The sequence below is a fragment of the Lynx canadensis genome, chromosome B2 (genome assembly GCF_007474595.2).
Source record: "Lynx canadensis isolate LIC74 chromosome B2, mLynCan4.pri.v2, whole genome shotgun sequence".
Taxonomy (NCBI): Eukaryota; Metazoa; Chordata; class Mammalia; order Carnivora; family Felidae; genus Lynx; species Lynx canadensis.
In genome coordinates this window covers 52,652,425-52,677,200 of record NC_044307.1, presented here as the reverse complement: position 1 = coordinate 52,677,200, position 24,776 = coordinate 52,652,425, and the positions used below count along the sequence as shown (strand labels likewise).

Below are 24,776 nucleotides of genomic sequence, written 5' to 3'. Positions count from 1 at the left end.
GGTCACCGCTTCCTTCCCTTGTGCACCAAGTTTCTCTGAGCTGAATTTGAGCAGCTCTACTCCATTTTCCTTCAGAATGAATTCTTCATCAGGGGTTTCCTTTTCTTCCAATATGTAAGAATAATGTAATTCGTGTAATTCTTTTCCCTCAGAAAACGGATCTGTTGGACCTGTAAAGATGTCCAGATTGTAGGGTAAATGTGGCTGAAATTTAAGCTAGGACTCCTGCTGCATTTATCCATCCATATTTTTTAGTACAAATGGCTGCTTAGATACCTATAATATGTACATTTTAATGTATGGATTTATCTAACTACAGTTAAGGAAATGATAGAATGCATACACAGACTATTTATCAGGCAACTCTTCTGTGCACTTTGCTAGACACTAGGAGTACATCAAGGCACAAATTAGGACAGACTTCGGGTAAGATACACATTTTTGCTGTTAGTTTGGGCTATTCTTAAAACACTCATGAAAACTTGCAGCAGCATCTGATTATCCAGACATTCTCTTCTTTTCCCTTACGTCAATGTTCTACTACAACCTGCATACTTGGAACAAAGTAGGTTCCCAGTATGCGTGTTAAAATGAGCCAGATTGGATTCCAGTGGCAGAGGAGTGGATTACCCTGTGCCTAGCAAAATGGATCTTGAGGCTGTGAGTAGATAAACCAGCCCAGTGAAGCTGGCTGTCTTCCCCCATCTGACTGTGGTGCTGTTGGCCATTTGCATTTCTTCGTGCTTAGTTCTTTGTTTATGAGGTACCAAGTACAGTCGGGGTATCAGCAAAGATCTCCTCATCTCCTAGGTTGCCTCACTCTTCATGGGCTTTGGAGTCCTGCTTCTTGCTGCTCTGGGTTGTTATCTACATATGAGCTCCCAAGGGTTCCAACCAGAAGACTTCACCAAATTCTCACTTTTGTAAATTACTATTTTTTTTTTTACTACTGCTTGAAGTGTCCTATTTGCTGTTCAGAATAAAGGCGTATGTGTGACCATCAAAAAACAAACAAACAAAAAAGGCAGATTGTTGAAATAGATTATTATGGGAGAAATGTCCCACTTGGCATGTTGCATTTTGTTAACTCAGGAGTTTTTTTTTTTTTTTTTTTAATTTTTTTTTTCAACGTTTATTTATTTTTGGGACAGAGAGAGACAGAGCATGAACGGGGGAGGGGCTGAGAGAAAGGGAGACACAGAATCAGAAACAGGCTCCAGGCTCCGAGCCATCAGCCCAGAGCCTGACGCGGGGCTCGAACTCACGGACCGCGAGATCGTGACCTGGCTGAAGTCGGATGCTTAACCGACTGCGCCACCCAGGCGCCCCAAGGAGTTTTCATCTCTATATCTCTTGCTTCAGTCTCTCACTGCTTTCAGCTCAGGTAATTTCACCTCGTGTAATTCTTTCCCACAGGCAGGGCACACGCTTACTCCTTTCAGTCCCCTTTCAACTTTAGTCCAATTACCTCAGGTTGGTCTTAGTATGGTCACAAAAGTAAAACCTTATCTATTTTCCTTATCATTCCATTGAACTAGGTTTTTGTTAAACATCTATATTTATGGTAAATGGAGAAAAATTCAAGGTTTTTCCTTAAAATTATACTTACCTAAATTATACTTACATTTGCCTTTAAAACAACACTACTTAATTCCCAATACACAGTATTTGACTGCATCTTAATCTGTGATATAAAGGGCTTTTTTTTTCTAGAAAAAATGCATTTTGAGTTTTAAATAACTTTCAGACTCTAGATTTTTTAATGTCACTAATTGATCTAGTACAAATGCACCTTAAGAATATTTTACACAAGCTAAATGCTGTAACATTATACAAAGGTCAGCTATCAATTTTTTAACAAAATTTCCTCTATTTTCCAAAGTGCCAAGTTATTTAAAATAACTATATATTCCAGTAGAAATAGAAATAGAGAATGGATGTATATGATATTGTGCTTAAGGGAGAGTATTGTCACTGGATATCAAATATGGATAAATTATTGTATGAAATATAATTGCTAATCAAAAATAAAACTTAAAGTGTTTAAGATATTATTTCAAAATTCATAAATAAACATTAAAATGTGCACAAATTTAAATTCATGATATAAAGCTAAGTGAAAACATGTTGTTAAATGGAGAAATGCATATATATCGGAAGATAAAAAACAAACAACATACAGTATATTGATGTTTGTACAAAATTAGTTAATATTTATTTATTAGATCTAAAACCAGGCTAATTTGGAAGAATACTTCTTTGATAACATTTATGTATACAAAAATTGACTCTTTGGTTTATAATTTCATCCTTCTAATTTTAAGTATTCTAGAACCAAACTGACTATTAAGACAAACTTTTTTTCAAACAATATCACATGTAGTTAATGTGAAACAAAGACTCTTCTTTACACCCCTTGGCCATAGTCACATTGAGTCAACAGATATTCACGAAAGACAAGTATCTGTGGAATAAGAGTTGAATAACTGGATAATCTGGAGTAAAGTTAAAGTTGAATGTAGCCAGAGTTCAACTTCTTTCTTGCTTGTCTGGATCACACTAGATGTCATCTTGATTAAACAAGGTCATTTGCTTCCATAAAAAGTAGACTGCCAACATATACCCATCACTCAACACACCACATTAGAAATGTGGCTAATCCCAATCATAATAGTAGAGAGATACCAGCATGTTCAGGATGTAGGCACTTCAACTATTCTGAAGACATCTGCCCCAAACTACCTTGAAATTGTACCTATCTTTTTGAGTTTCTGCGTACAAACTAATGTACGATGTAGAGAGTAAAAACTGCCTTACCAAACCGTAATATGAAAATACATCTAAGTGCCATTATCTTTCCACCAATATTGATATGGGGAGAAAAAGTGTTTTGCTAGAAATGATTATATCCATAAAGCTGGATAGTGTCTGTTTAAAACTTAAACTCTCAAGTAAATTATCGTATTACGTGCTTAGTCTTAACCCTGAGGAATTTCTCAGCCACAGAAACTTTGGAAAGTATAGATTCTGAAATACAGATGTTTCGGGAGGAAAAAATAAATAAATAAAAGGGAAAAACAAGGTAGAAGAATATAAATCTGTGCAAAAGCCCAAGCTACTTGTCACAGGTAGATGAAATAAAGCACCCTGCACTTCTCAATTTCACTAGGGAGAGGAGGGATTCAGGGACTATTTAAAAGCTATCTATGCTTCCAGAAATGATGGCAGTGGCTGTACAAAAAAGCAACAAGCTTTTGCTTGTAATTAAACATGATTAAAACTAGTCTATGTAATTTCAGCTTCAAAGTTATCTTGCTCTACATTTTAGGGCCTCCAATTTCAGAGCTGCCTAAAGACAATTAGCCCATTATCCCCTTAGCCCATTATCCCCTTGCCCCATCTAAGAGACAAAGAATGGGTAATATTAAAGTCAATTTGGTTTGGTTAGCTATGGCTTCTGCCTTTGGTGAGTGGGTAAAGGACCATGGTTCATAATTACGAAAGTGACTTTTTCTAAGAGCAAAATGAAAAATCTCTTTCATTCACTGGTCTCCAATTCTAATGATTTTTAATAATTTTATACTAATATATGAAGATTATACAATTGCCAGAGGATTCTGAAAACTAACCCACTAGCAATTAGGTTTTTTTCATTGCAACTGAATTTATCTGATTATAAGGAAATGCACATTCCAAAGGTCATTTAAAAAATGCAAAATTTTTGTAAATACAACTGGCTACTTTTCCTATTATTTTTCAAGAAAGAAAAATAACTTTCCTTCTCAATTTTATTTTTATGATATTAATTTATTAGGAACTGTGCCAAATTTCCAATCTATTACACAGCTTTCCAAAACAATGGGACTCTTATAACAATAAGATTATGAGTCTTAAAACCCACTTTTATGAATAATGTTAAACTGAGTGTATATTCTGGATTTGTGTTTCTAAAATGCTATTGCTGTACAGTTACTGGTATATTTCTACAATTTGTAAAGATAGAGCAAAGGAGGGAGACAACTTTCAGGAAAGGTTCCTCAATCATGGTGGAGTAGAAGCCAACAAGGTATGGTAAGGTATAGTACCAAACCTACAGGGGGCACCTAGGTGGCTCAGTTGGTTGAGCGTCCGACTTCGGCTCAGTTCATGATCTCGCGGTTCATGAGTTTGAGCCCCACATCGGGCTTGTTGCTGCCAGCATAGACCCAGCTTCGGTCCTCTGGCCAACCCCGCCTTGTACCCCACCCTTGGTCACACTCTCTCTCAAAAAGAAAAAAAAAAAGGTATTAAAACTACAGGCTTTTGTGTTTAAACCCAGTTATACCAATTCAGAGCCATGCAACTCTTGGAAGATTTTGTAACTTCTCTGAGGACTAGTTTTCTCATTTGCGAAAAAGGATGTCCGTACTTCACAGGGCCATTGTCAAGAGTTAAGGGGATCATATATTTAACATTGAGTTCCATTCCCTGCCCAGCTTCCTAACCCAATGGACTGCTTTCCCTAGCACAAACACAGGTTAAATTCACTTATAGTTCCTTTTCCTTCTTTTTGTTGTCACAGGTTAACCAGCACAAGATCAAAATGGTGGCCTAGCAATTAAACCTGGCCTGCTAAGTTACAATCGGAAATTAATGTCAATTTCATTCCCTATCTCACCTACTATGATTATTTTAAGCCCCTGCGTGTCCTTGTTGTCCAGTGGAATTCAACTAAACCTTTCTTAGCGGATTACTGTTGAATCAAAAAATATAAACATTCTCTCATTTAATTCTCAATAGTTCAGGTGAGGCCAATATTGAACACATTTGGGAGGGATATGACTGTATGTTAGACACTTTAGCACCATTACCTTTTAATTGCGTGAGTTAGGGACCTTACCTCTCATTTATCACCTCAATCATCACCTACAAATAATGAGGACAAAGGTACCGCAAAATAATTGTTGTGGGAACTATAGTTTCTATAAAAGTGCTCAATAAATGTTAGGTTTTATTTTCCCCACTGTCATGTTTTCTCTTGTCATGTTCTTATCATGGTATTTTAATACTATGGACAATTATTTTAATGACTGACATTTTAAGGCTGTTCTTTTAATTTAATGACATAGACATTATTTAACTTAGTCTTGAATTTTTAAACAACATACTGGCCACACTGCAGCTCAGAAGCTGTTAAATAATATATTTAAAGTCTTATAGAAACACTTCACACTTCTCAAATGATGCATTGTTTCTTGAATTCTGTACTTTGTGGATGAAGTAAAGTCAAGTTAAATCTCTTTAATGGATGTGGGCCTTTAATTTCATTACTCTAAGAAAGGCAAAGGGTATCTTCTGATGTAAATATCATCATCAGATTAAGATATCGAAGGATTTAAAACTTTCAACCAGGCTCGACTGTCATGGAAGAAATGGGCCAGATACCAATTCTCAGTTTCATCACAGAACTTTTATGAAAACAGTACACAGTCATATTGTATTTGGCACAGTGTAAAAAAGATCAAGGATTTTTGTAAGCAAAACACTAAGCATTGCCATATTAATCCAAGATAAAAATTTAGGCAGAAGTTTACAATTCAAGTTTCCCAAATATCTATTGCTTGCTCTAAGTTTCAAAGAAGGAATTGTTATAAAAGTTCAGCAGCTGACTGGTGAGTGGAATATAGGCTCCCTTGGTCCAGAGTGGAAAGAAACACAACCTGGATGGTTTTCAAAAAATTAGGAAAAGAAATTCCTACCATGTACTATATGAGGCTGAGAGTCTGCAAACACCTCAGTTAAAATGAAAGATGTGCTGAGCTATATAACTTAAATTGTACTGTTGCTGCCCAACCAGTTGCATATGTTCCACAGGAAAATTAATAAAACATTAATAAAATATAACGAGTTACCCTGTAGAATTTAAAGATAATTAAAACCCAAAAAGGCTTTGTCCTATTTTCTCATAATGTGAAGATATGAGAACCCATAAAGATATATTATAAAGGGCCATTGAGAGTATAATGATCCTTTTTTCAAAGGAAAGGCTTTAGAATGAATGCTTAAAATCCATACACCATCTCTCCACTAAAGTTTCTATTTTGAGACTTAAGATCTTCAGTCCGAAGAAAACAATTACATTTTTTTTTTTTTACCACTACCATTTAAAAGTCATGTGTATAGAGAAATTCCATCTACACTGCAATTAAGTACAACTAACTTTATCACACAGAACTTTACTGTATACATTAGTACACTGGTAAACATTTACATCATACCCCCAAACTCTGTCCCTATAGAAATCTATTGACATGTTACAAAAACCATCCACAGGGTTCTTTGGACAAATATTTATAGTTACAGTCATTTGTATTTTTAAAACTATTTGAAGTTACAGTATTTCATTTATTTTTGTGTATGAAGTTTCCAAACTTCTGCATAAATCCTCGGAACTTGTTTTCATTTGGCTGGTATGAGTGATATACACCAGTATTGTAATTAAGCAGTGGGCTGGACCTGCCATAACTATTGCCCACAGTTGTGGATTTTATTTCTGGGCGATGCACACCAGTATTTGGCAGGTTGCTTGCAGGCTGAATAGAGCTTTCAATCTTATAAAATGGCTCAAAACGACTGTAAACGCGCCTGTCAGTTGAGTGAGATCTTAGAAGCTCATTGGGCTTTGGTCTTGGAGAAGAAGCTGGTTTTCTTTCAGGAGCAAGAACTGTATTAATCTCCTTTGAATCTCGGTATTGGATCTGTTCGGTGTTAAATCTAGGGGCAGAAGCATCACCTGCCCTTTCCAAGAACTTGTTCTCAACTGGACCTGAAGAAGGTATTGTTTTACTACCTTCCTCGGATGGAGAACTGATCCCCTGGGATGGGCTAACTGTTACATCTTCCTTACTCTTGTGAATACTGCCTTGAGAGTTTGATGAGGAAGAACGCTTTCTTCTGGGAGATGAATCAGTTTTTGGCTCTGACTTCTTTGGTTTTTGATTCTCTTCAGCCTCAGAAACTAACGTGTCAGAACTGCTACACATTCTATAAAAGGCAGGTGCTTTATTTTTGGATAGATTTTCTTTCTTTTCTGGGGTAAGGCTAAGTAATGACCTTAACTTCTGAGACCCCTTTTTCAAAAAACTTGGCGAACCTTTAACTTCCTTTTTTGAAGTCAGTTCTTTGCTAGGTTCATCTTTATTCATTTCAAGCAAAGCAGCAATGGAAATTGACTTGGTGGTAGTGCCACTCGGAGGGTCTCTCTTGATGACCTCCCTGTCCTCTTCCGCGCTCTGAGTCACATTGTGCATGCTCTTAGAACTTTTCAGCAAATCCTCTTTGGGTTTTTCTGGTTGTCTAACTCGACTCCTGGTGAGTGTACTATATACATAATGCTTACTGTGTCCTTGATCTAAATTGGCTTTTGAGTGGTCAAAGAATGGAAAACTTCGCCTTTTGAGCAGATTCTCATTTTGTTGATTCTTTGGATTTTCTGTCTGCTTATTTACACACAAGGATGTATATAAATAGTTGTTTGACTCTGGATGGCCATTTGTAGTTTGATGTAAGACAGCTGAGTGGTTTTCGGGAACCTGCAAGGTGTGCATTTTGGGTGCCTCCGACTGCAATGGGAGCTTCGGGGTTGATTCCGGCAAGGGCTTGTCTGTCACATGCTGTACACTCGTAGGGGTGTCCAGGACCTCCTTAGGTGTGTCGCTTCCCTGGGAACCGACGACAGTTGAATTTGAGGAGCCGGTTGTACAACTGTTAACTTCCTGCTGCTCAGGTAAAGTGGGTTTAAACACAAAAGAGGAACGAAGCCGAGAATGAGTATAAACAGCGTTGGCTTTCAAATTTTCAGAACTTTCGTAGCCCTCAAACCGGTCACCTAGAGCCGATCCATTTGAATCAGGTGCAGCTTCTGAATGATCATTTAAGTAGGATTCGATTCTCCAGTTACGCAAGAACGACTTTGTGGTATGTTCAAGGGTTGGCATTCGTTGTTGCAAAAAGCGAATATGATTATCTGTCCCATTAAAAGACCGCCGCACATTTGAGTTCCTTTCTGCGAGATTTGTTGTTTTTCTCTGGGCAAGCCGATCAGCAAAACTCTGGGCAGGTGTATTACGGTGACCTGCATAGCCGCCTCGTGATGAGGATGCCACACTCAGACTATCCGAAGGCTTTTTCCAATTACCTGGAGGATTGATGTTTCGATTCAGAGCCCTGTTAAGCAGCAGGTATGGTGTTGTTTCTGGCTGTTCCCCAGCATAACTATGCCTCTTCCAATTTTCATTTAATTGACTGGATTGATACTGACGGACTGTATTTGGACCATTAAAATTTGGAATAAAATGAGGCTTGTAGCCATGATTTCTTATGCTATATTTGTCATGTTCATTTAGAGTGTATATCCCTCTGTTTTTGAAGTAACTGGAGTCTAGTTTGTGAATTTTGTCCTGTCTGCCAAAAAGGTTTCTTTGGCTGGAAACAGAAGCTAGTGAAGAAACTGAACGCTGGTAGGTGCCATTCTCCCAGAGTGATTTGCCATGCTTCACCCTTGCTGATTCTTCCTGGGCGAATGGACTGGGGACACAGGATCTGGCATAGAGAGTTCTAAATTCTTCATCAAAGGACTCAACAAGTTGTCCTGTGATTATCTGAACCATGCTGAGGTGAGCTTTCTCAAACGACCACATGTAGCTGAAAAAGAATCAAAATGGGAAAATTTTAATTTTGCTGTTAAAAGATTAAGGACAATATATAAATCCACTAAGAAAAAAATTGTCATTTAATGACAACAAGAGTATTTTTTGCTTGTTTTCCTCGGCTACCACAATTTAGAACATCTTCAAACGTTACTTGCCTGCAGTCCCTGGAACTCCCTACTCCCCCATTTCATAATTAACATTTTTTAAAAATGTTCTTAATGTTTATTTATATCTGAAGGAGAGAGATACAGAGCATGAGTGGGGAGGGGCAGAGAGAGAAGAAGACACAGAAGCCAAAGCAGGCTCTGTCAGCACAGAGCCCAACGCAGGGCCTGAACTCACAAACCATGAGATCATGACCTGAGCCAAAGTTAGACACCCAACCAACTGAGCCACCCAGGTGCCCCTAAAAATTTTTTAATGTATATTTTTGAGAGAGTGAGACAGAGTGTGAGCAGGGGAAGGGCAAAAAGAGAGGGAGACACAGATTCCGAAGCAGGCTCCAGGCTCTGAGCTGTCAACACAGAGCCTGATGTGGGGCTCAAACTCATAAACCGCAAGATCATGACCTGAGCCAAAGTCAGGTGTGAAATGAGCCACCCAGGTGCCAGTCCCCATTCATATTTTAAATAACAAAGCAATTCAAGTCCTGGCTTTGAAACTACCCATAATTTTTGACATTACTTTCTAGAAGTCCAAAGAAAGCTTGCTGTACATTTTGCATCATTGCCTACTAAGATGTTATGGAATAAAAAACATTGTATTTTATATATAGCATCCTGGCAGAATGCAGGCAAGCCAGTATCAGCAGGAAAGTTGAGAGACCTGGCTTCTGTGAGCTATCCACCCACACGAGCTTGGGCCTCAGTTTCCTCATGTCCAAATTGCTAGCATAATCCTACCATTCCTTATAGTTCTAGCATGTTAAAATGCAAGACAGGCCTTTGCTAATACATGCATTTTATCTCTGTGGCCTACTTAGTAAGTATACTTTGGGAAGCCAGGGCTTTGGGATGCCAAGTGAGATCTTTTTTTTTTTTTTTTTTAATTTTTTTTTTTTTTTTACCGTTTATTTATTTTTCAGACAGAGAGAGACAGAGCATGAACGGGGGAGGGTCAGAGAGAGAGGGAGACACAGAATCTGAAACAGGCTCCAGGCTCTGAGCGGTCAGCACAGAGCCCGACGCGGGGCTCGAACTCTCGGACCGCGAAATCATGACCTGAGCCGAAGTCGGACGCTCAACTGACTGAGCCACTCAGGCGCCCCAGAGATCTTTTAATATAAAATACAATTTCTAGGAAGTTAATGTTTGTAATTACTTTATAGTACTTTGTGGAATTTCTACAATTTAAAAATGACAGTTGGAATTTCATATAAAAATATAAATCTGACATGTAAAAATTTAGATAATGTAACACAGAGTCACTGAGCTAAAAAAGGAATCTCTAATATGCTATATATCAAATATTGTATATGATATAATAGGGGTTAATAAAGGAAAAAGGAGACAGAGACATTCTCTACAATGAACGAGCTTACTGTTTATAGAGGGGACGCAATAGCAAAGGCAGATGAAAATACTAAGAGAATGTGTAGAGTAAGAATTTAAAATATACAAAATATCATAAAGAGTGTACAACTTAAGAATCTTACTATTCTGATATACTCAGTTTTATCTAGTATGCTTACTGAAAGCATGGTATGAGAAGAATCATTTACCGGGTGCTCTTTTTGTGCAGATGCGAGGGCCACCAGGCTGACTTAAAATAAGTGATACAATGTGAATTATTAAAGGAATTTTCAACCCCACTGCAGATATGAATACAAAATTTGTGCAAAAGAGCAAGTAAAGGAATGAATAGTCAGCTATCACCTATGAGAAAAGCCCCAGAGACAAGCAGGGTTTTGGCTGTATTCTGAAAGAGGCCAGATAACCCCGAAGTTCAAGCACGAAAGGCATGGAAGAGTTTGTGTGGAAGAAGAAACATACAGGAAAAGAAAGGAAGCAAGAATGGCCCTATTTTGGTTGAACAGAGAAAACAAATTCTGTTTAGCTGAAGTAAAGAAGTTTTATTACAGACTGATGAACAAGGGGGAAAATCTGGAAAGCAAAGCAGAGAGTTTGTGCAGGATTTATTTCCAAATTCAGATCAATTAAAATAAAAAGATGTTTGAGGACTGATTTTTTTCCCGGTAGCTCTTTGTAACACAGATGTGAAGGATGAGGGACTGCATTTACTGTGATGAGTAAAAGAATTGACATAAGGTGATAAGAGCCTAAGCCAGTACAGAAATTGGAAAATTAAAAAAAAAAAAAAAAAAAAAAAAAAAAAAAAAAAAAAAGGGGGCGCCTGGGTGGCGCAGTCGGTTAAGCGTCCGACTTCAGCCAGGTCATGATCTCGCGGTCCGTGAGTTCGAGCCCTGCGTCAGGCTCTGGGCTGATGGCTCGGAGCCTGGAGCCTGTTTCCGATTCTGTGTCTCCCTCTCTCTCTGCCCCTCCCCCGTTCATGCTCTGTCTCTCTCTGTCCCAAAATAAATAAAAAAAGTTGAAAAAAAATTAAAAAAAAAAAAAAAGAAATTGGAATAAAGAGTAAAAATGTTGAGCCAGTAACAAGAAGAGAGAACCAGAATATTTGCATGTCCTAAAGGACGTGTATAGTATATATAGTATATATAGGGTATATATTCAATTTGAAGATTATTCTCTGGAAACACTGAACAGCCCCAAATAAAAGAACTGTTTTATTGACCTTCAGGGAACTTCCTATAAAATGTGAGAACCCCAGCCAATCACCCTCCTGTAAACCCAACAGTTGATAAGGATTTCCCATGCGATTTCCAATAAGCATTTGAGTCCCTTATCAATACGTAGCAAAAGATCAGCAGACATTTAATGAAAGTTTAGAAGATTCCTTATAAAGCTTAAAAACTTAGATGCAAAACAGAGACCAAAATAAACAGGAGAAAGACAAATGGAGAAAACAGAAAATGCACAAATAAGAATATGTATAAAAACATAGACACATAAAAACTATAATCAGTGTCTTCAAAGCAATAGAGAAGATCATGCATCTATAAAAAAAAACACACAAAGGATACTTTGAAAATGGTGCAATCTGCAGATATTCAAAATATTTGATAGCAAATTTTTTTTTCAATGTTTATTTATTTTTGAGAGAGAGAGAGAGAGAGAGAGAAAGCGAGCACAAGCAGGGGAGGAGCCGAGAGAGGAGACACAGAATACAAACCAGGCTCCAGGCTCTGAGCTGTCAGCATGGAGCCTGATTCAGGGCTGGAACCCATAAACCATGAAATCATGACCTGAGCCGAAGTCGGACACTTAACCGACTGAGCCACCCAAGTGCCCCTATAACAAAAAAAAAAAAACAAAAAAACAAAAAAAAAACAACAAAAAAAAAATTAAGTTATAATAGATGTGTTAGAATGAACAATCGAGAAAATCCCCCAGACATTACAATTCTATCCACTCCCAGATAGAAAATCATAGGGGAAAAAAATAAAAAAACAATGGGAGCAGATATCCAGTTAGTAAGAATTCCAGAGAGAGAGACAATAGAGACAACTGAGGAGAAGAAATGAGCAAAGAATATATGAGAAATTGTTTCAGAATTGAAAGACATGAGTACTTGGATTGCTTAGAACAATAAATAAAAAAGACCTAGATCTAGAAACATAACAAATTTGAGAATAGCAGGGAATAGAAGAGAAACCTTAGACGTTTCTAGAAAGGAGAAAAAAAAAAAGTTACATAAAAAGAATAATAACTGTTTGAGACTTCTCAACAGCATGTTTGATTGCCAGTCAATGTCTTTCAAATTTGAAGGAAAAATGATTCAGCTTAGAGTTCCATCTCTAGTTAAGTCATTAACCACCTAAAATTATAAATTTCTGGACTTAAAAAAAAAATTCCATGCTGATGGAAAGTATTCTTGAGCAAATGAGAGAAAAAACTATGACTTAGAAACAAAAAAGAAGGAAAAATAGGATTAAGATGGGATACAAGAAATTGTGGCTCAAACTGCCCAGGAATACGGGAAATTGAAAAACCCTAGCAGTGTTTCAGGTTAAAGATCTGCCAGTCCAGATTGGACATGACAAACTTGGCAGTAACTGAGCATTTGGAAAAGTTGCTCCTGTGCTAAGAAATCTTCAGAATCAACTGGAAAAAACATAGCAATAGATAAACAGAAAGCAAAAACAATGAATAAAACCAAAACCAAATGGTCATTATTAACTTTGTTATAAAAAAGGAATCATATCACAAATGACTCTATGGCTCATCAGCGATCAATTCTGACACAACTTTAGTAATGTAAATTGAGACTTCTTACTTAGCAAATAATTTTGATAAAACTGTACGGGGTGAATGGCAAGCAGGAGGGAAAGTGGATATGGGTGAATAGAAATATAATCCTTCAGTCATCATACTATAGAGTCAAGACATAATACCTAAAAGTGATAGATTGAGCATTCACAGTATAATCACATTATGTTAGAGAATGGAGTAAGTATGGGAAGAACCAGCTCAAAGAATTAAACAATTGCACCTGGAGATCAGTATCCAGCAATGGAGAGACATGGAGAACAAAAACTTTTGTATTACATATCTTTTAGTAATATTTGATTTTTAAAAAAGTGTGCACATATTTACCTGGATAAAAAATAAAATGAACTTACTACTCCCATTCCCCCCAGACCCACTGTCACACTCCTGCAGTTGGGAATGTGATTATGAATTTACTTATTAAAAAGAGGCTCAAAAACTCTGAGTTCCTGGCTGGGGATCACACAGGGAAGTCTACGGAGTGAAAGCAGTGACATGCTGCTGGCTGTAGCACGGATCTCTCAACGTGACAATCTTCAAGTCTGACCAGAGATGGCACCTGGAAGCCAACAACTTCGGTGAAACTTGTCTTGTGAAAGTAGCTTTTATAGAGACAGCAACATTTAAAAAAATGCTTATAAAATTCTCTCCCAGTCAAATTCGTAGACATTACTTTACTAAATATGTTCCAGATTTCATACGACAATTTCAAGCAAGGGCATCCAATTCACAATTCAATTTGCACACATTGATAAAAAGTATATGTGTTTTATCTCATCAATGTTAGTATCATGAGAGACCAAAACACTTGTCCTGTTTTTGTGATAAAACTGTCATCACAATGATTGAACCGTCACACAATGTGTGACTGTGGTTAGTGCTGACATCAGGCCTCTCTGGAAATAAATGCTTGCAGTTTAGAATAGAAAGACGTTTTATGGCAAAGAATTTTGAACTAAAGACAGTGGCATTTTGATTTGGGCTATAAGGAAAATGATGGTGATATTGGAATATGAGACAAAGACTGGTTTTCACCAAAAATAAATTTTTAACCAGTTTCTATGAAGACTGGTTCATAATTATTCCACCAGATCCTGTTAGAATACTGTTAACAGGAAAGGTCCAAGATAATTAGTAGAAAGAAGAAAAGAAAAAAAAAAAAAAAAAAAAAAAGGGCTGATAACCATATTTTTTTCAAGAAGTGTATTTAAAATTAACATGGACTAATAAGGAAAGTAGAGTTGTTAGATAAGAGTTTGGGTGAATTTTTATCATCTGTAGTACTAGGCATTCGATCCTCACTTCCATAAATAGTAACTTAAATTCTGCCTCTGGCTTATGATGTACATAGAAAGATAAAGGGTTTTTGTTCCTGTGGTTTGTTTGCTTTTCCCAATATCAATTCGAAAGTAGTTTAGCCATTGTCATCTCAATATACAGCACCTATTAATGCCTAGTGGTAGCAAAACAAAGTTAAGGTGAATTTATTGTTCAAGGTAATCTTAAAAGTCAAGTTAAATAATAAAGACAGAAAGCATTCATTATGGTGAGATTAATAAATACCATTCTAGAAGTCAAGCGAACTCCTAATTTTAATTAAAATTTCAATTAAAAACCCTGTAAAACCAAGTGGGTCTGAACAAATACATACACATATAATGAGTCTTTAAAGGGACTCATTAATTTCAAGCACTGGTTGTAATTTCTGCTCTTAACAAGTTTTCCTTTAGAACTACAAACAGCACTTTCAAAAAAGGTCTCTGAGCTTAAAGGGAAAGTTACCAGGTAGTAGTGGCTAAAATATACCTAAAATAATAGCTGACTTTAGGGGTTACGGATGCATTAACTCATTTAATTCTCACGACAAGAAGGTGAGATAGGCTCGAGGATTATCCTTTACAGCGGAGCAAACCTAAGTGGAACCAAGTTAAACAACTTGCCCATGGCCAATCACATCAACATACTGGCTCCTTCTTGTGGACTTTTTAAATTATTAAGGGAAAGAAGCAAAAGTTTCCCCTCGCACTGCCCTGTTTACCCCCCACAGTTCTCCTGGCTCCTTGGGAGTCTGTGCTGCCCTGGTGACCTAGAAGTTCACATGTGCTGTTGGTATTTTAATCTGCCTGTTGATACAATCTGATTGTACATCCCATTCAGGACTGATGCCCGGAATTTGTGAGAGTATTAGGGCAGCACTTTTACTCTGGAACAAGCAGAGCCTGGACTGGGCTGCCAGCCCTGGACTGCTGTTGGCCTTTAGCTGTGGGGTTTTGACAAGTCACTTAACCTTCTGGAACTTCAGTTTCATCACTGATACATGTAGATGCAAACAACTGCTTTGTAGATAAGTGGTAAGGACTGGGGATGACATATGTAGAAGAGACAAGCCGGAACTGAGGAATGGAGGAGGTATTCTCCCAATGGGGACCTTGAATGATGCCGATAATAGTAACCTGTGTAACCTTGTCTAGTGTCTATTATGGCATTTTTAACAGCCAGACTCTGAAATGCGTTTTGGGTAGTACTATACATAGTGACTACATGACTGACTATCAGATTCTAATATACTAAAATAAAAATAATCTGACAGGTTCTTCAAAGCAATAAAGAGCTTCTATTTTTATGAACAAATGTTATTATTAAGCTCATACTGCAATGATTTTCATAAGGAACAAAAACTTTTGGCATTAGAGAACTATAGGGAACCTGAAATGTTTGTTACCCATCTCAATTTGGGGATGAAGAACTTGGAGCAACGAGGAAGTTGTATGACTTCCCCAATGTCTTAATGTTCTTTAGAGGGTACAGCCAGAACTGAAACCCAAGTCTCCAAGCTTCCATGCAAAGGTTCTTTTTTATTTCTAAGAAATATCTAAACAGATTACATTAATATTTGAAACTAATAAATTCTATAAATGATTAATGATGCTGGAGGTAAACACAATGATCTTACCTGTAAGAACCATACATAACTTTCTGGCAGTCAATTAACAAAAACTTCTGTTCTAATTTTCCATGAAATTTTGCTCCTGTTTTTGAGAGATAATCTTGGCCTTTTACTGTCCGCACTCGATATTCTAGAATTACATGTAATATAAAGTTATAACTAGAAAAGAGATATTTTGAATGTGAAATATATGTCAATATAAAATCTTAGTACCAAAAAAGTATACTTGAAATAATCTTTTTGTAAAAAACACATAACAACAAAAAATAGTAAAAGCACATTTTAAAACATCACCCCCCAAAAAAACACCTAAGAAAAAGTCACTAAAAAAATATAGATGTATCTTAGCATAACATAAACAGGAGGCATTATGTTACATTTATACAGAGCGGTTTTATAAACCACCTAGGATCCTATTGTAAGACAGCCTTTCAGGTTATAGTGGCATGATTCCACAATAACTACAATGAAAATCCACACTTTTTTTCAAGAAGCCAAATGTAACTGAAAACACTATGCCTAATGATTGTGATAAGTAACATCTGAATGAAAGAATCACTTGAGTCAGTGGTTTCAAGGTTATATGCATGGAGAAACTGAAGCACTCATTATGACTGACCAAAGTTAACTCAGAAACTTAAGTGCTCCATCATCAAGAAAAGTATCTTATACACCATCATGAGAATGTGTGGTTTCAGTCACATTTCAAAAAGTACAAGCATACCCTTCTGCGATTAATCATTATGCTATCTTAAATATATTTCTGTGTGTGTTACATATATGTAGACATAGATACATATTATATACAGATATATTTGGAATAATATAGCTTAAACTTGCCTTAAATTCAACTGAGATAAAAATGGTACACAAAATAATTGAAGAAAAAAACAAACATGGAATTCTTACCCTGAGTCGTTGAACTTGACAGCCCTGTTTTTCAGTCATATTTAGGAAATGACTAAAGGTTGGACTCATCAAGAAGAATATATACAGATATCCCTCGAGTTGATGCCTCCACTATTTCTTTGAAAATGTCCACATCTGTGAATATATCCATCACTAAAGCAATGACCTATTAAAGATAAAAAGGTAAAACAATTTTAGATACCCAATAGGGAAAGGTTATAAATTGCTTGCTTCCAGCAATAAGATAAAACAGAAAATAATGAAACACATATTACTTATAAATGTATACACAAATGTGTATGCAGCTTCCTAAAATAGAAGATACAAAAATATATTGAAAATAAACAAGTGACTACATACAGATTTGTAGCACAAAATAATTTCATACTGGCTTTAAATAAAAGGAAATCTGCAGTTTAGTAAGATGCTGAGCAAAGGGTGAATCCAAATTACAGATTGCAAGGGTGCAAGTAGGGTAGCGGGATGGGACAAGTAGATGGAAGGTGGAAACAAGTGTTACATGTTTTTGTGGGAAGCATTTCTAGGGAAAAGCAAGCTCTCTGAAACTAGCTGTCAATAATAATGTCTTGCAGTACTGGGACAGAGAAAGAAAATCTTACAGGGGCTCCTGGGTGGTTCGGTCAGTTAGTTGGAGCATCCTACTCTTGATTTTGGCTCAGGTCATGATCTCATGGTTCATGTGATTAAACCCTGCACTGGGCTTTGCACTGGCAGCACGGAGCTTACTTAGGATTCTCTTTCTCCCTCTCTCTCTGCCCTTCGTCTGCTTGCTCTCTCTCTCAAAATAAATAAACATAAAAAAAAATCTTACAGAAATGGAACTAGGTAGGAAGGGGCCAAAGCTGAGAAAAGGTATAGGATTTGAAGACTAGAAATTAAATACATTTGCCTAAAATAAGCTTAACAGACAGAATAAGTGAAAAAAAAAAAAAAAAAAAGGTCACAAAGGCAGTATGATTGAGAAGATGAACAAAGAGAGAAATTTCTTTAAAAACAGGCCCCTAAAATGGAGACAGTCCAAGTTAACTATTGGCAAGAGAACCATTATTGACTCTGAGAAGCAGTGGGAGTGAAATAATGCCGAAAAAAAAAAAGGGGAATCATTCGACTGACCACCTTCTACGCGCTTAGAGAAGAACACAAAATCCCTGCCCTTGGTGAAGATTACATTTTAGGTGGGGGAAGAATCAGGAGCAATAAATATAATAGATAAATTCAGTAATATGCTATCATATGATAAGTTTATTGGGGAAAAAAACAGAATAAGGGAGATCATGAGCCCCTGGAAATTGAGAAGGTTGGGTTTGTGCCTTTCTGGGTAAGTCTCTTTGAGAAGTGTCCCTTGAGCAGAGACATAAAAAGGAATTGAGGTAGTTATCAACGTGGATATCTTGAGAAACAGTGTTCCAGGACAGAGGGTACCAGCAGTGCAAAGGTCCAACATCAGGAGCTTGCCTGGCATATTCAAGAAACAGCAAGTAGGACAGCAGAAATGGAATGAAAAATGGAGAGTAATCACAATTCCTTGAAGGTATTATAAAGCCTTCAGCATGCTGTCCTGAATAAGACTGTAAGCTATTAGAAGCTTTCAAATTGAGGTAGTAATATATCTGATTTATGTTTGAAAGGATTCTTCTGGCTACTGTGTTGATCCTAAGGGTAGGAACTAGGGTGGAAACAGGCAGACCAGCTAGAACTAAGGAGCAATTTTAAGTGAGGGGTGATGTCAGCTAGGAGAAGGATGGTCCTTGTCCTAGTCACCATCAGTGACATCACCATCAAATGGCCTAATGCTGGCCTTTGAGCCACATGATTTCTGAATGGATTGAGCATAGGATGGGAGAGGAAAGGGGGGAAAGGGGAGACTCTAAAATGTTTAGCCTCATCCACCTAAAGGACCAAGTTGTCATCAACTGAGAGAAGGAAGAATCCAGCTACACTAAATTTTAGCTAAGTTTGAGGGGCCAAGTGGAATGCTAATTGGAGAAGGTCTAGGCCAGACATGTCAATGGGGTGTCAGTTGTGTAGAGATGACAATTAAATCCAAGTCACCAAGGGAGACTGGATAAATAGAAAGGGAGACCAAGGACTGAGTCCTAAGACAAGGGGAAGGAACCAGCAACGGTCACTTCAGTTTTTGTGGAGTGGTAAGAGCAAAAGCCTCACTGTAAGGGGTTTAAGAGGGAATGGAAGACAGATACTGGAAATAGCAGGTATGGGCAACTCTTTTTGAGTAATTTGGCTGTAATAAGAAGCATAGAAATGAAGAGGTAGCCATGGGTAAAGCTGGGTCAAGAGGAGTTGTAATTTTTTGTTTTGTTTTAGGGTGAGAGAAATAATAGCATGTCTGTATGCTAATGAAATGCTCCAGTGAAGAGTGAAAATTCATGATGCAAGAGATGGTGGGAGATGGGTGGGGAAGGAAAAGAATTGCTGGAACAATGTCTTGAGTAGGTAATAAAAGAATCTAATGTAAACATAAAGTAATCAGAGCACAGAGAATAAAGACCAGTAAAAGATCATCCATACCATCAAGACAGAAAACCAACTATGAGGGTGCAGATGCTGGTGGAAAGGCAGGTGTGGTAATGGTGCTATGAAAGATCTTCTTGTGAATGCTTCCAATTTTTCCCGTGAACTGGGAAGCAAGATCTGCAACTAAGAACCCCCTAGATTATGGAAGACATGTTAAAAGATCAAGAAAGGGGTATTAAATAGGATGGTAGGAAAGAGAGTAGACCACAGAAATACAGTTTAATTACAGGGCAGTAATAAAGGACTCCACCATAAATTTCAAACGAGAACAGTCAGCCTCATGGTGCTTACCCCCAGGCTGTATTCTTATACTGGCTGCACAGAAAGGAGTAAAATCCACCCATCTACACCACAGCCCAGGCCCTTTGCCTGGTCTGTACTACGAATGGGAGGGCATGGAAGAATAAGTAAATAAAATGAGAATAGTCAATGTAGTTGTCAGTTACTCTCCAACTTTAGTCAGCCGCAGGGATACAAACATGGAGCAGGCTAAAAGTTTGATGTAACCTTGGATGTATTTGTGGCCATGAGAGCATAAGGAGATTAGATTATAATGGGACTCTCCCTCTCCCTCTCTCTCTGCCCCTGTTTGTTCTCTCTCAAAATAAAATAAAAAAATAAACAAATAAACTAGACAGAGGAAAAAGGATGTCATGGATGTGACAGGCAGTAAAATGGCGGTGGGATCAATGAATATGAAGTCTGGCTGGGTTAAAAACTATTGGGGCGCCTGGGTGGCTCAGTCGGTTGGATGTCCGACTTCAGCTCAGGTCATGATCTTGCAGTTGGTGGGTTCGAGACCTGCGTCGGGCTCTGTGCTGACAGCTCAGAGGCCTGAAGCCTCCTTCAAATTCTGTGTCTCGTCCTCTCTCTGCCCCTCCCATGCTCATGCTGTGTCGTACTCTGTCTCTGAATAATAATAAATGTAAAAAAATTTTTTTTAAATTAAAAAAAGACCAGTTAACTATTAAAAAATTATTGTTTTTTTCATGTTGATAGTAATATAATAAAAAAGATAAACATGTATTATCTAAAATATAGTTATTAATATAAACATGAAATGTTACCTTTATTTACTTCACATTACAGTAGATGAGACAAAATTGGCAATAAATTGATAATTGTTGAAAGTGGCTGATAGTACATGAGGGTTCTATATACAACTTTCTATTTTTGGAAGCTTCCATAGCATACAGTTTAGAAAAAGAAATAAATAAAGGAATATTAGATACTAGTAGGTACCAGAGGGAATAAGGCAGAAATATATGTAGAAGTGATAGTCAGATGGGGGATACCTGAATTAGGTTATAAGGAGCTTCATTAAGGCTATGCTATTATCAAGGATATGGCTGGGAGTCAATGGCTGATGTATAGGTAGGACAAGATCATGGGAGGCAAGGAACTGGTCTTTAGAAGGATCTCTTAATATACAGTTGAGACAGGAATAGTATTGAAAAGAGTGATGGGAGACCAAGGAACAAAACATGTCAAGAAATGAGAAGGAATGGAAGGACACACATGGCAACAAGAGTCGGAATAATGTCACGGACCATTGTGAATATGTTAGAAGATGAAGGAAAACCACGGATAATATGTAAACTTGTTTTTATTTACTCTAATACAGTGTTATAACAAAATACTGGACCGCACCCAAATAACACAAGTTGATGATATTCTTCAAACTACCTGTGAAACATACTCAATCAGATATTTTTTCTAGGAAGAACAATCTCAATCATTTAAGGTAGCCTCACACGACCCCCTTTCTTATTTATGAATGGTAGGAGGTGCCAGAAGAAGGAAACAGATAGTGATAACACCTCATTCATGTCTTGTGCATATTCTTTATAAAATTAAATATGTGAAAAACCTTTAAATCACATCAATTAATTAATGCATTTACTATGCAATAACAAGTGGTATGATGATGTAGAACATTGACATAAGGAAAATAAAATGTCCATATTATAACTTATTTTACATAATAAATTCTAAAAATACATGTATAGAACAGTCATTTTTTTAAAGAGAGGAATTTTCTTAAATAAGGAAATACTATTATGCAACATGGTATTGTTTAAGAAATTAATCAGCACATCTAAAGAATTTATCTTTTATTTGATAGAGTCCCATGTAACAAATTAATTAAGACTTGGAAATGAACAAAACACATTACCATGATAAATAAAGGTTTCTGTTTGCAAAAAGTAATTGAAGTCAGTCAGCCAATGGATGATTCTAGCATACTAAATGTAGAACAAATTATAGTCTCTCTTGTGTGACAGATATTACACTCGATCAGGATCAGAAACTAGATTACACATCTTTGACAAGCTTATCTGATGTCAACTGAGGTCAGGTAGCTTATCAGGACTTCTGGTTTCCTGCACCCTCACTAGATGGAAAATTATAAAAAGTCTACAGAAAATTTCAGCTGTGCCAAGAAAGGCAAAATAAAATGTAGCTCATTTTTTTTTTTTTATGGTGGGTATATTCCTGGAAAGGGATAATAATTACAAAGGAAGTATGCCAAACCTGATCTGAAAGTATTAAATTCCCAGTTAGTTACCTAAATCACATCATGCTGTAGAAATGACTATATACAATGAAAGAATATTATATACCTGATTAGTATAAGGCTTTTCAAAAGGTACATCAATTGACTTTTTAAAGTCAATAAAGAAACCAGTCAGTCACATTAATGGTATTTATTAAACCACTGTGATATTATATACTATTTAAATTCTCCTTTTGCTTCTTCACTATTTCCTGTTTTATTCTTACTGAAAAAGTAAACAAATAAATGCATTCATCAGCCACATGAGACTTAGAACATTTTTAGAAAGAAATCCTGGGTCATTGTTAAGATTTGAGTGAAGGGGCACCTGGGTGGCTCAGCTGGTTAAGCGTCTGACTTCATTCAGCTCAGGGTCATGATCTCACATTGCAGTTCATGGGTTAGAGCCATGCATTCGGGTCTGTACTGACAGTTTGGAACCTGGAGCCTGCTTCAGATTCTGTGTCTCCCTCTTTCTCTGCCCCTCCCCTGCATGCACTCTGTCTCTGTCTCTCAAAAATGATAAAGTTAAAAAAAAAAAATATGAGTGACACTTCACATCTTTTAGTAGCTTGAGAACCTGACTCAAGAATGGTTGGTTTGCACTTAACCTTTCTCACAGTAGCAAATTCTCTCAAGTGACCCAGACACTGGAGGTCACACTGAATGAACTTAACATAAACACTGACACTAAATTTCTCATAAGTTCATAATCACGACACAATTTAAGGCCACTCAGGAGATTATATAATCAATTAAGTAATACACTGTAAGAGTAATTCAGAGGAAGAAAAACAAATGCTCCATATGTACATGGTTGTTAGGGGTGGGTACAGGGCAGAAGGAAACAGACTAACAGAGCTTCATGGATAAGCCTTACATATGAGTAAGGGGTGCCTAGGTGGCTTAGTCGGTTGAGCGTTTGACCCATTTCAGCTCAGGTAGTAATCCCACAGTTCCACCGTGAGATCAAGGCCTGCCTTGGGGTCTTTGCTGAGTGTGGAGGCCTGCTTAAGATTCTCTCTCCCAGTCCCTCTACCCCTCCCCAAGTCTCAATCAATCAATAAAAAACGTAAAGATTATTTTAGCCATCCAACCTGGAAGACCAGCACTGCAAAGACAAAGAGGCAAAGATTAGAATGAAAATGATAGTAATATTTTTTTAATGTTTATTGAATTAGCCTAAAGTTAAACACAAAGGTCATTATTTATGGATATGGAATAAATTTAGTTAGGATTATATAGGTTATAAAAGGTCTTGTAAATCTGACACTGTTTAGATTTGATATGGAGTGCAATTTAAATCCTGAAAAATTAAATATCTGATCAAAATAACGTCTTGAGAAAATGAGTCTGATAGCAATATTCATATTGAAATATCTAAATTCCACTGAGTGATATTGACTGGAGATTATGAAGTCATTATTCTTAGTGTAATGCTCATATCTCTAAAATGCACTAAAATGCCAAAAAATAAAGGTAAGGCAGAACTTAGCGATAGGATGAAAAGAACTGAAAATTCTAGACAGATCTGATAGAGAATGTTTATCACAATGTTAATGTTCAATACTTGCACTTCCCTAGAAACGTGTTTCACAATCTTTAAATGTTAATTTTGAGCCCCATCTTATTTTTTCATTGTAACCATTAGGAAAGAAAGCTATTAGCAATATGTTCTAATATGACCTAGATACTTCATGAAATGTAAGTATACCTTGAGTTAATGTTCTGTAGTCACAGAACTGTCATTATCATCCTCAAAATTGAAAAATTGAGTATCATGCCTTTTATGCTTCAAAATACTAAGCACCATTTGAAAGGGTTCAGACTTCCTTGGTAATTGCCTGCATAGATACAGGAGGATTTCTATTTTCTAACAGAAGAAAAGCTAATAAGGAGTTCAAATTTAAAAAAAAAATAATAAATTATGGAGTTCTATAATAGCTATATTTTAATAAAATTCAACACAATTAGAAACTTTGAATTGAGTAATAGAAATCAAGAGTAATGATCACTTAGGGAATTATATTTTTTGAGTCTGTAATATCAAAAGCAATGAGCTAAGTGGATTTCAGAGGAAAGAGAGGCTGATATTAAGAATAAGTGCTTTTGGGGAGCGCCTGGGTGGCTCAGTCGGTTAAGCGTCCGACTTTCAGCCAGGTCACGATCTCGCGGTCCGTGAGTTCGAGCCCCGCGGCGGGCTCTGAGCTGATGGCTCAGAGCCTGGAGCCTGCTTCCAATTCTGTGTCTCCCTCCTCTCTGCCCCTTCCCCGTTCATGCTCTGTCTCTGTCTGTCTCAAAAATAAATAAACGTTAAAAAAAAAAAAAAAAAAAAAAAAGAATAAGTGCTTTTGGCCCTTACCTTGCAGCCTAAGTAAAAATGTTCATTTTGTGTAAAATTTCATATATGGTGCACAGTATACTATTGTTTAGTAAGTTACAGCTTACATTGAATGCCTACATTATGAATGCAGGTATTTAAGTATCTATACTAATAACTGTTATTAATATATCATTTGCTTGGTCTATCTTAATATACCTTAGGGAAGTCACTGAAATGATTCTGAATCTCACTGATGTCTATCATACATTAAATACACCAGAGAAGATCTTGCATTTTACTAAGTTCTAAAATTCTATATTTCAACAACTGTTGATTTACTCCCAATTACTCAACCCCTGGGGGAATGTTTGGGTCATATTATGGCTGCAACATAAATTTATAGAACTAGTATACATGTGTGACAACTCCAAACAGACATTGCAAAAAT

General features: G+C 36.9%; 1 protein-coding gene, 1 non-coding gene and 1 pseudogene across 2 annotated transcripts in view; 2 read left to right on the top strand and 1 right to left on the bottom strand.

Moving 5' to 3' along the window:
- The first annotated feature begins 645 nt into the window (after nt 1–645).
- Nucleotides 646–877, top strand: LOC115513473 (annotated as a pseudogene).
- Nucleotides 878–2,194: 1,317 nt separating this feature from the next.
- The window catches only part of FAM83B (family with sequence similarity 83 member B), a 71,909-nt gene continuing 49,327 nt past the window's right edge, over nt 2,195–24,776 (bottom strand). The window contains exons 2-5 of the mRNA XM_032593343.1: nt 16,978–17,058; nt 16,210–16,219; nt 15,990–16,113; nt 2,195–8,682 (exon numbers count right to left, since the gene is read on the bottom strand). Coding sequence (XP_032449234.1) covers nt 6,381–8,682; nt 15,990–16,113; nt 16,210–16,219; nt 16,978–17,058 — 2,517 coding nt within the window. The 3' untranslated portion in view covers nt 2,195–6,380. The remainder of the gene's footprint in view (nt 8,683–15,989; nt 16,114–16,209; nt 16,220–16,977; nt 17,059–24,776) is intronic.
- On the top strand, nt 19,723–19,847 carry LOC115515155. The gene has a single exon (XR_003969207.1). It is a non-coding gene; the product is annotated as a small nucleolar RNA SNORA51 (small nucleolar RNA).